General features: G+C 45.0%; 1 protein-coding gene across 1 annotated transcript; it reads left to right on the forward strand.

The window, feature by feature from the left end:
* Positions 1 to 8750: 8750 nt before the first annotated feature.
* CTRU02_215697 (uncharacterized protein) lies at positions 8751 to 10264 on the forward strand (the record flags this gene model as incomplete). Its single annotated transcript, XM_036733365.2, has 2 exons — positions 8751 to 10061; positions 10115 to 10264. The coding sequence occupies 2 exons, from the start codon at positions 8751 to 8753 to the stop codon at positions 10262 to 10264; spliced, it is 1461 nt and encodes a 486-aa protein (XP_036574935.2).
* Between the last annotated feature and the right edge of the window lie 2130 nt (positions 10265 to 12394).

Here is a 12394-nt window from a genome sequence, read left to right on the forward strand (position 1 = left end):
AGACGGTTATATAATCAACCCAATAACCCCTAGACAGTCTCTAATGAATGGAAGCATCTTTTTTTACCCCATAAGTGGTGGGCAAATTGACTGCGTGACACGATGCTAGCTGTAAACAACGGATCTACTACCGCCGTCATCAATATTTAAATCTCCAAGTTCGCGATATGATATTAGAGTGACATTCAGTCGCATGAAGCCGGGCGAGAAGTATGATAAGCCTTCGGCGCGCCCTGTCGCCGCGGTGGAGGTCGCTGATCTGGTCCACGAGCTCCATACTCAGCTTACCTGCAGGGAAGATCAATTAAAGAGACCAGTTAATGGTTAAGATGTCTTGTCACCGGTATGGCGAGTTCTGCTCTGAAGGTATCACAAGCACTGCTTGGCCGGTTCGGAGTCGAGCATCGCATCGTCAGACCGGCGTTGCGAACGTGGCAGAGAGCAAGAGTGAATGTTCTACAGAAGAATATATATGGCGTCATGGTGAAAAGACTCTGTTCAGTATCGTCTCAATAAGAACGAAAACAGCAGCTTCACCCGATATTCGTGATAATACAGCGGTATACATCTTGTAATCTTGACTTCACATTTTCCCTCGAACCGAACTATGGCATCTCATGCCGTGCAGAGAAGGCAGTCTATATCCTGCTCACAGTACCTGTCGTGGGCTTGGTGCTGTTTCAAAACTGTATATCTTTCTCAATGGCAAGAAGCATACTCCTATCCCACTTTAAGATAAACTCTTGACCGTAATGGATGGGACAGACGAGACCAAGCAAGAAGAGCCGGCGTTCATGTCTCAACCTGGTTCCGCGTCAGTTAAGATCTCGGCGAACAATAACTTTTACTGTTCACCCAAGTTCTTCTCAGAAAAAAGCATACCGACAACACCCATGAAATGCTTCTTAGGGTTTCGCTGTTTTCAGAAGCAACCGCACGGATTGCTGTCAATACCTCTCATGTGCTAGTAAACCAGTATATCACACTTATCCGCAGGCCCTAATCTCTGGATCGGTACCGGCATCCAGTCTCGTCAAAACTACAACGGTCAACCACTACCACCACCAGTCAATTTCGCCTGGGACTACCATTTTGAGTGAATTAGCCTTGAGTTATTTGTGATTAGAGCTACGTTCACGAAGTTGGTGATCAATCTCTTGGGAGTTTTCCTTGGCAAGAATGTGTCTTTATTGGCTTTGATGAAGCCTGAACGGCTTGATGCATCGAGTACTTCACTAATTGACCTTAAGCTCTCCCCAATGAAAAACCTTTTTCTCATGTATTTGTCGAAACCACGCTATACAAACCCCACGAAGGACGTTGCGAGGAGATCTCGTGCAGTGATGGCTGAATTGGCTGCATTTGCCAGCCAGCTATCTTGACTTATAGAAATACTGTGAATTCGTGTGAATCCGTGTTTTCTCCGCATCTGACTCAGATATTCGCGTTATGATATTGCCTACTAACGACATTCAACTTTGGTCAAGAACAATATCCTCCTTGAAACATCACGCAGTCCAAGTTGCCTCTCTATATGAATCATAACCACGGCAAACCAAACGCTGGCATAGACTCTGGCTACTCTCGTTATTCAGGTTTGGATCTTAACATGATGGCTACTGTCAAGTCTATCTACAAGTTCTCAATCGGAACATAGATTCGCTGCTGAATCACATCTCTTGATACACCACATGATTACAGTCAAACACGACGCTATTATGCCAATTCCCACAGCCTGGCCCTGGCACTCTTCATCTTATCGACCCAGAAGGTCTGGCTTAAGTCAGATGGAGAAGAGTCTTCAGGAACCTACAGATAAGTATTGATCGCCATCACCGAAAGAGCGGACCAGATCTCCCTTAGTGAGAATCAGTACCACATGTTATCCTGTGAAGTTACAACGCAGGCTAATATTTTTCACCACTACATATTCTCTTAGAGCCTCGCGAGTTCTCTTCCACTAATGATCCCGGGTTTACCTCCCTTAAGAAGTTTTGCAAGTGTCCTGGTAGGTCCCGAGCGCCTCGAAGAAGCAGCGCTGCAATTATCCACCTAGATTTCATGTGGCTATAGAAGATGGAAAGAAATCAAAGAGCTAGGACGTAAGCCTTCTGTAGATCTTTCAATTTGGATATGTGAAGTCTAGTGTCTGTATTACTATGGCATTTCATTCTGGAATACCCGATCCCCCTCAACTGATGGTCAAGTGTCTGTTGGGCGGCGGCGATAGCGCTACACAAGTAGTACAAGCTGCAGCTCAGTGATCGAGTCGAGCTAGTTGATTGATGGGTCTAACAAAAAAAGACCAACTACATGACAACTGTCTGCAGATGTAACATCCTGTGCATGCACAATTGCGCTTCTCCGCTTTGTACCTTTTCTCGTCCAACACCCGTTTCGTTTGTTTCCCTCTCGCCCTTCTCTGTCCCCTTGCACCGCTAGCTTTAACCATCATCCACTCGCGTTTCACCAGAATAAAGCAGAGAAAAGGCTTTACCTTCAGAGATGCCTTTCACGAAAGGAGCATTTTCCTCGGTCTAGGCGATCAGACACCCCAGAGTACGACTGTTCATCTCTGATTCTACCAAATTTCAACTCAGCCTCAACCAACAAAGCGCTGTCAAACCTGTTCCCTTGGTTTCTGACCAACTTGTGTCTGCCTTCAATCTCGAAACTAAAGTTTCCCAAAGAAACCGTCTCAATATCCTTGTCTTTCGTCCCTCGTTTCTCCCAGGTCGTCATCTCCATCACCATCTCCAAGACTGTCTCCTCCCATATCGATACCCTCCTAAACGAGATTCAAGCTGAAGTCGCCGCGTCACTGATTTCCAGACTACCCTCTCAAGAGACGACTTTACGCTCCTCGTACGAATGAGCAGCCGAACAAGCCCTCATCACCATAACAGAATCTTATCTCCATGCATATGCCAGAAAGGGAGACCCCACTCGCAGTTTGTTGCGGGCCGCCTACCTCAAGATCAAGGACATAGTCATTGCTGCTGTCACCATAGTCTGTCTGGTAAAGGCCATACCGGTGCCACCAGCTCCTTTATCATTCCCAATGTTTAGCAGAAGCAGCCCAACGGCTTCTTTTTTGAGCCCGGCGAGGATATCCCTCTTCTGGTCAGTGTCATTGAGTTTGCCGTCAGCGAGTCCGTTTAACAAGTTGGTGCCAAGGCTAGTTTTTTTATCGTTTTCAGCGCAGTTTCCATTCATACCGTCTTGGTTATCAAAGTCGAACACCAAAAGCGGCATATCACTTGTCCTTGGTGGGAGTTTTGGTGATAGATCAACACAACGAGAACGGTAGCAAATCATGCTAGGCCGTCAATCGTAGCCCTTTTTACATATATGACGCTAACGCCAAGCCGACTCTGGAGGCTAATCTCCTCGCCTCGAATCTCTTGGGTCCTGCCACCTTAATCGCTGCAAATTTCTTCTGAAGCCGCTCAGTGCCCCTGAGGTATGCAAGCACTAACCTTTCCTTATTGTCTACTTGTTAAGATGTGTCGCTTACTATCTCTCTCTAGGCGTAAACAAGCGAAACTTTCATTCCAAGCCTGGTGCGACGTTACTGAGACGGCATGTTCACGATACACGTTGAAAAGTCTGAGACGAACGATTGAAGCCCTACCAACACGGACCAATATCATTTCTAGCGTCATTTCCGGTTCTGAATGCTCCTTGGGACTTGTTATGCAATGGGATACTTGATTTGGATGGATCCAATGTTTGAGACTGTACCCATCTGATATTGTGAACAAAACTCTAGCCCGGCTTGCGAGTTCTCTTACCTGTGAGGCCTCTACAACCAAGACCAATTTGTGATGTAATGAGCAGCGGCGGTATTAAGGGAACAGTGCTTCTGAGTCATTTCTGGGAGGATAAGTTGTCGATCTCTCACGATTTCATCCCTTTCCAGGACGAGATTTAGCATAGACCATTTGAATGTGAGCGAGGGCGGGCGCTCCATTGGTATGATGGAGGAACGGTGGGTTGATTTAGAGTGGAAAGATGTTTCTTTTGAATACCAAAGATCAGATATACAGAGGTTAGAGCACTGGATTATGAGAGTTTCTTGCCAGAACCTGACTCTATCAGATCTGAGAGGCCGCAACCGGAGAATATTCCCTAAATATTCCAATGTAAGCTGAGATCTAGTAGAGACAATCTATTCTGGTCATAACGCACAGAAGCCAACGGAATACATGCCGTTACTACGATATTCATCGCCCTAACCACAGTTAGCCACGGATTCACCTTAGAGAGTATGTCATGGCGTAGTCTTGCCATCATGAGACTCTTTTATTACCACATACTTTTCGCCCGGTAACTGAATAAGGCTCGCGCATCATGACATGGCAGGTCAGCACCACTACTTGTGAGAGCTTACCGTACGGCCGCAACAGCTTGACTGTACTGTTTCCCAACCCATCGCAGCATGATGCATAATCTGGCGGACGCGGAGAACCCATTACTGACTTCTCTTGTCATCTCAGCAGTTTCATTGACACCTTCAGCGATCTTGAGAGCGTGTTTTGTGGGCATATTAGCCATCTCGAGCACGGACTGTGCGAGTCCAGCATCAGCTGGCTTGTGCCAACCTCGGGACAGAGCTACAACGCCTTGAAGCGCGAAATACAACAGCTTCTGGTCATTGAGCGGCTTTACCGTCTTTTCAAGGGCCATTAATGTCACCGTCGTCTCTTGATGCCGGTTGTGTAGTCGAATAAGGCTCGAGGCCAAAAACTCGATGCGGCAGTGAGCAGCATGCATTCGTAGAACAGCCTCAAAGCTAGAAAGCTTCTTTGAGTGAAACAGCATGTTTTTGTATGCTTGTAGATTCGAAAAATGGTCCTTAAAATCGACTCAAATTGCCTTTCTTGTAAATGCGGCAGGGCATGCGTCTGGGGATGTGAATGATCGGGCCGCGTATGAGGTTCGCAGTTTGTCCGCCGCAATTGGCTTTCGGGGGTCACGACCAAGGATGAGCGACTCGACCGTGGAAACAAGTTAAACACCACAGTCGTCAAGGTTGGTTTGCCGCGGTGCCTGGTTAAGTTTGTCAGCTAAGCATGTCGCTTCTGGTTCGCATAATGGCCGTGCTAGGAACCCGAAACCTACCTGTGGTTCAATGAGAACTTCAATGTTTACCACAGCCTCTGTATCACTGGCCGACATACCAGTTTCTTTTAGACCACTCAAGACGACTTTGGCAAACCCCGCCGGAAGTAGAGTAAGAATCGGGGATTGCTGAGACTGTCAAGCGGCACAAGCTATCCCAAAGGGTCAGAGTCTGAGCTTGTTTATCACAGACCAGCAAGACCCAATGGTTCCCTCTAATCAGTAACTGAATGTAGAATTGTTTCACCGCTGCGAGCTTGTTCCTGAGTTTTGGTCGAACAGTCTTACTGTAGGTGTGTAGTGCAAGGCTGTCCACGACTGCCCACGCATTATCAGAAGGTGTGGGCAAACTGGTGAGCAGCTTGTTGATGGCATTATAGTTAAGCCATTTGCCGGGCTGGAGACACAACAGATACGGCATTTATATTCGAGACTGATAATCTCTGGGCTGAATCTGTCTGTTATAACGACCGAAGATGTACAACCTGACATATCTGCTTTAGTTGAACTTGCAAAGACGGAAGACATTTGGGCGCTCATGACAGAAAAGGGGAAGGATTCATCGACTGAGTTTTTGCAACCAAAGCAACTGATGTGACTGAGTGTGTGTTCGAGCCGCCTGGCGAAAGTCTCTCTGAAAAGTGAGCCCCGGAGCCCGTTGCCTGGATGCTTGTTTGGAAAGGACATCGTAGATTCAATAGTCGCAGAATCCATTTTGATCGGATGTGAAGCGGTGAACGACGGTTGAGCTCCATGACAATAACAGGAGACGGAAGCAAAGACTGTGTCGCTGATCAGAGATTTCTAGAAGTTCTACGTAAGATGAGGCCGCCTAAGTCCTTTCTAACTGGGATTTGGACGCCTTGAGATGGAGCAACGAGGCATGGACACTTCCCTCATCACGGTTCTTATTCTTCTAATCACCAACACTACTGTCGCCATCACCGCATCTCAAGACATGACAAGGTGGGACTTTGTATCGAACCCTAACTATCGACAGCCCTCCTGTGACTAGTGGTTCCGCAAATCTTTCTACAGTAAGTCCAAGAAGCACAGAGCAGAGCTCGCGCTGCAAGGAGCAGAGTTTGTAACTAACTGAACGGAATGGGATGTTGTTAGTGACATCAAGAAGGACTGCAGCATTGCGGGACTTTAGGGGATATTGCTACGGCCTGCAGTAGCCTGCACTGCGCGTATTTCATAAAGTGAGTCTCTAGTAACTGGAACTATGGTTATCGGTTGCTGGACGCCTTGACATGCGCTTTAACAGTTGCTTAATGCAACTGAGTATACACGTTTATTCAATTAACAGTGGCCAAAAGGTGAGTTCTAGTCGTTCTGACTGGGGGGTACGTGAGTACATCAAATCAGTTTGTCAACGTTGATGTAAAAAACGACGATGAGTTGAAAGTTCTGCAGAATAACATGAATGGTTGGGCTACGCATTTGTTGCATTTCATGAACGCGATCCACCGCACTCACTAATTCAAAGGCAAAGCCATTCCGCAAAGGAGCCTACCATACAATATCGGGGAACATTTTGAGAAGATCAACACGTGAAATACCGAGCAAAGGAGGCCAGGTTCTGAGGGTCCCATCGCCATACCCCAAGACTGCCAATATCATATTCGCTCACTGCTCGATGTCCCCTTAAACTTTGACCTAGTTAGGCTTCTTTTTTTATCGTGCCGCGTGTAATTGGCGTGCCTCAGGGGGTAGAGCGTCTTGCAGGACCAAGGTAGATTGAGAGATGATCAAAACAGAGGGGCGGAGTCGATAAAGTGACAGGATATGTTGGCTGTTGTGCATGGCTGCTGTGATTCTGGAGGTTCGAGAAATTGCTCCAATGGTGGTGATTGTAATAACCAGGCTGTTGCTGTATGATTGGAGGTGCTCACTGAGCTGGCAGAGGCCGAGAGGCCTGCGGATGCACCTTACGGCGTCAGATAATAGAAGCTAAGGTGCGGATAGATTGATATGGATGCAATTAGCAGAAACGGAACATCTGTCCCGGGTTCCTATTCTCTTACTCTAGGAAAGTACGTGGAAATACGTGTCTTGCCGAATTCAGCTCGGCTATAACCAAGGCACTTGCCGGTATGTGAGGTGTAGGGTCGTTCTGGAGGTGCAGGTGCGGATGACCTGAAGTACGTAGTTCCACGATGACAACATACCGCAGAGTAAACATGGCAGGTTCATGACACTCACCTGCCTGCTGGTATCTTTACCATTGCCAACGACATCACAATAACCGAAGTCCTCTTTGCTGATGGTTCAGAACGTTTATGTCGGGCCCACGTTACAATATCCTTCGAGGAGAGAATAAAAGAGACCCTGTCTTCCCCCCGCCGCCACTGCATCTCCACCGTGGGTTACCTCTCCCTCACGAGCATTCAGGTTGCCAGTGACTCCAAAGTCATTGATCTGCTTGATTGAAGAGCTCAGCAGCGCGGGGCCTCTGGCAGTGTCAGCGCTGGCTAAGGCGACAGAGAAAACAAGAGACCTCGAGAGTTCAGCAAGTCGGCCCAGGAACCACCAACGGCGCCAGGTGTTTTCATTCCCAGCTTCGAACACCTTTTTTCTAGACTACCTGTAGGTGCCTTTGCTTCTGTTGGTATGGAGCTTGCGACAATCCATGTTTGGGCGAAATCAATCTACTTCATTTCTAGCAGTTGACTTCAACTAGTTTGAGGCTCCCAAAACCGTTCGACTGTAGACTTCGATGCAGCTTGCCAGTGTGTTCTGTAAAGCTGATAGGTAATCTTCCAAGTCTGCACTTGCAAGTCTCAATCCTCTGGCTTGACTACAGATAACGCCTTCTAAATTCGCGCCACAGCAGCGATCAAAGCCATTTCTTAGCCACTGCCAACTGTCTAGAACAAAATAGAGGTCATTAACTCCAACATCCATAGGCACATAGGCAGGTCATTTAGGCCGCTTTGTAGTAACTTTTTAGCTGATTAAATGCCTAAAAAAACATTACTCTACCGTAGTGCAAGGCTCAAGAGAAAACACATTACCCCCTGACGATATGCATACCCCGGTAGGAAGCTGGAGATGGGGGGACTGGGGAAGTGGGGATCATGTAATCGCGGGACTTGGGTGTGTACGATTACCCCACCTCGAATTTGTGGTGGTGACATACATTACAGTATCCGAAGTTTTGCCGACGAGCTGTCACCAGCAAATATCGCTGATAGTTGCCCGGCCAACATGCGCTATCTAAGGAACGTTCAATCAAGCTGCTCCAGCGCAACATCATAGCAATACCATCAACGAACGCATGCATTAGACAATCCCCGCCCGGCTTTCTCACCCTCTTACGACCAAGGCAATCCGTCTCAATGCCCTCTGCAGTGCAGTGCTGTGCGCATCCGACTCGGAATCTTGTCATTGAGGCTTGGGTTCAGGAAGTGCTTGAAGCCGGTCCAACACCAGCTTCTCAGTGGCAACCTAAGATCGATGCCGCGACGGCAATCAACGAACCATTCTCACGAAAGCGAAAGCGAAGTCAGCTTGTAGTCGAAAATTCAGCCCATCGAGGCCAAACAGACACCATTCCTATCCACATCGGCAGCCGCAATACCCCGCAAAGTGCAAAGAAACGTCGAGTTCCTCTCGGATCCATGGATGCCAACATGAAGCAAACACCCCGAACCCCTCGTGCAGCCAATCTCAAGTCGACTTCGACGAAACCACCGACTGATGTGGTCATGAGAGACAGTATAGATTCAGAGTCGGAGGACGAGCTGGGTAGCACAGACTTCGCGTCACCAACTCCGCGAGGAGCTCGACACCGCGCTGCGGAACCTCAACTCGACCAAAACCTGCATCTTCCGAACAGGAATTTGATTCTCACAGGTCCGCCAGGGTTCCCTTCGGCTTACGCCGCCAGTCTCACCCAGCGCAGCACTGAAGAAAGCTCTCGAAGTGCTATCGACCCACCGCCGCGGTTCTCCTTACCATCAAAGTCTGCCTCCGAGGCCTCCAGCCGACGCTCTCGAAGTCCAACCAAGGGCATTAAAGGAATGGCAGACCTTCTCTTTGCAGAAAAGCGTGTCCAGATTGTGCCCAGGATACCACAACAAGATGTTCCCGAAGATGTTAGAGGGCTATGCGAGCGTCTCGTGGACATCAGTGATGGCTGCCAGGTTGTCCCCGAGTCCATTATCGACGAAGTGCGAAAGCGTATCGATCAGGTCAACCCTTTACATAAACTCAGGCCCTACCACATAAACACAGACGGCGCAAACACACAAACGAGGGATTCGCTTCTCGGAGAACTCTGGACTCTCTCGAAAGTCGCCAGGGAGACAATGGCTGCTAACGTTTACACATACTCTGAAGCGCATTGGAACGCGCGTATTCACGCCCCAATGCTCGAAGCTGGGATCGAAATTGATGCAATGCAAAATGGGACGATTGGAGAGGACGTCAGGTATTTGGACGCCACAAAAGCCAGTATATCTAACGTGTATGTGCCTCGACACACCGACGGTGACAGTTTGGCTGGAAAGATGATCGACTATTGCATCGTTCTCAACAGCCCCGACGTGCAAGAAGCAGCACGTGCTGCCCTGCTCGCCCAAGAGCCCCCCACCTCATCTGCAGCATCGAGCGCTTCTTCAGTGACCTCGCGAGGCAGCAGACGAAGCGCAAAGTCAACAACTGCTGTGGCAGAGGCTACGCAGTCCATCAACCACACGGAATACCCACCATTACGATTGAGTCCCATCGCCGTCAGCATCGAGACTAAGCAGCCCGAAGGCTCCGACGATCAAGCCAAGGCACAACTCTCCGTCTGGGTGGCGTCTCATTTCCTCCGTCTCCACAAGCTGGCCCGGAGTCCTTTGCCAATAGGCCTGACACTACCTCTCCTGCATGTTTCGGGCCGTGTTTGGCACGTCTACCTGGCAATTGAGAGACCGGATCGCATTGTGAGTATACCAACCCTTGCAACCAACCCTTAGCTAACATGGCTGGCCTTCAGGATCTTTTTGAATGGGTTACGGTGGAAGGGACAGAGACCCTTATCGGATGCTACAAAGTGTTGTCATTGCTCCGGGCCTTGCGGGCTTGGGCTGTCGACTGCTTTCAGCCGAAGTTCCTCGACCTCCTCAGGTCTGTTACGCTGGCTTGAGGGATCTCCTTCAGGGCAAGAGAGACGGTAATTTTGTTGGCGGGTTCTAGTAGTTCAACGATAGTTGCCCACAAGTCGCAGGACAAACCCGTAATTAAGTCCCTTAAAGGGGGCATTGGAGCGAAGAGCTCTTCAAAGACAAGGAGAAATGTTTTCTCTTACTGATGACATATATACTTCGTCTTGCAAAGGCTCAGTAGGACTTTGTTTGACTGAATGCTCGGACAGTTTGGCATCGGACACAATGACAGTATCAAGGCTCCATAGGCTGGCTGCATTATGCTAGTGAGGATCTGATTCTCGTCTACCTGTTTGGACCGTTGCAACACTTACGGAAACAACCTTGGTCGACTGCACCCCTAAACAAAAGACAAGATGGCTGTGATTCACATCACTAAACTGGAAGTAGCTACAGCGGGCTCCAGCGTGCCATAGGGATGTGCTCTCTGGCCAGGACGGGAAAGCCATTGAGCTCGCCCGTAGCGCCCCGTGCAATCACTTTTTGACTGCGAGACTTACTGAGCCTTCTGTATTCAATCGGAGTAGAAAGAAATACTTGGAGGGAAATTTGAACCTGAAGCACCGGTTCCGCCCGCACCCAGCAAGCTTATATTTCTGCGCAAAATTCCAAAACTGCCCAAGTAGTCGAAAATGGAGTGTCGATATCGAATACGTCCATTGCCAACTGCCCACCTCCCTATTCTATAGCAAGAGCCTATGCTATATCGATAGTTATATAAGTATAATGTTAATATTCTAAGTTACTTTTATACTTACTTAATATATTTTAATAGAGAAAAAAGGTTATCTTATATTTAAAGAATTAATAATAAACTAAAGTATATAGTAAATTTTACTTAATAAGGATAACTTATTATAAATAAGATTAGTATTATGAAAATTAATAACCTAACTTTATAATAGGTAAAAAAAGGACTATAGCTTAGCTAGTTAGGTAGCTAGCCTATACTAAGGCCTAGCTAATAGCTAGTTGAAAGGATAGGTTTTTAACGCTTTATAAATTAATTTTAAAAATACTATATTATAGTGTTACTAATTATAAAGTAAAAAAGGTATATCTATCAGTATAAAGACTCTCTTCTAGTAAGGAAGAATAAATTAAGATATTAGGATTTTATTAATATACGTTTTCTTATATAAGTAGGTATATTACTTTAGTAAGTAATACTAAAGTAAGAGATTTTAAAGTATTAAAATATTAAATTGAATAAGCTTTATATAACTTTTACTAGTAAATTATATAAAAGACTTTATAATTATATATTTATATTCTTTATATTAAAAAAGTAATTAATTTAATTAATAACTTATTATTATAATATAGTTAAATATACTTTATTAAGAAATATACTACTATTAATATTTATAATAATAAAAATAATATAAGATATAATAACTAAGTAAAAAACCTTATATTATTAAAGAAATTATTTAGATTAGGTATAATAAGTAGTATTAATATATATTTATATTTAGATATATATTCATAATTAATAAAGAGATAAAATTAATAGTTTAAAGCTAAATTACTTAGTATATTATTTTATTTATATAGAGAAATTATTAAGGGGTATAAGTAATTAAATAAGGGTATAAGTTTTAAAAGATATAAAAATACTATCTTTTAATTAGTTAGAAATTTATCTAACTTATAAGTATAACTTAGTAAAGATAGTAAAGCTAGCTTTACTAATACCCTAAATTATTATAACTATAAGAAAGGTTTACTTCTATTTAAAATTATAAAGCTAGCCCCCCTACTAGTTAATATTTAGTAGTTATAAAGAGACCTTCTTATTTAATTATACTTTTATAACTATTCCTCTTAATTAAGATTTATAAAACTAAATTAATATATCTTTTATAAATCTTAATTAATTTCTAATTCTATTTCCCCTTATATAGTAAAAATGCCTTTTTTACTTTTAATATTTTAAAAACTCTTATTATTATTCTAAGTAGTTATTATTAACACTTTATCTTATAAATACTTATTTATAACTTTTTCTATTAAAAGAAAAACTAATTACTTAGTTTATATTAAGAATAATTACTTAGCTTTATATTATTATTAAGAAAAGATTGATACTTAATTATTAATTATTTTTA

This window comes from Colletotrichum truncatum, assembly GCF_014235925.2.
Source record: "Colletotrichum truncatum strain CMES1059 chromosome Unknown Contig_0018, whole genome shotgun sequence".
NCBI lineage: Eukaryota > Fungi > Ascomycota > Sordariomycetes > Glomerellales > Glomerellaceae > Colletotrichum > Colletotrichum truncatum.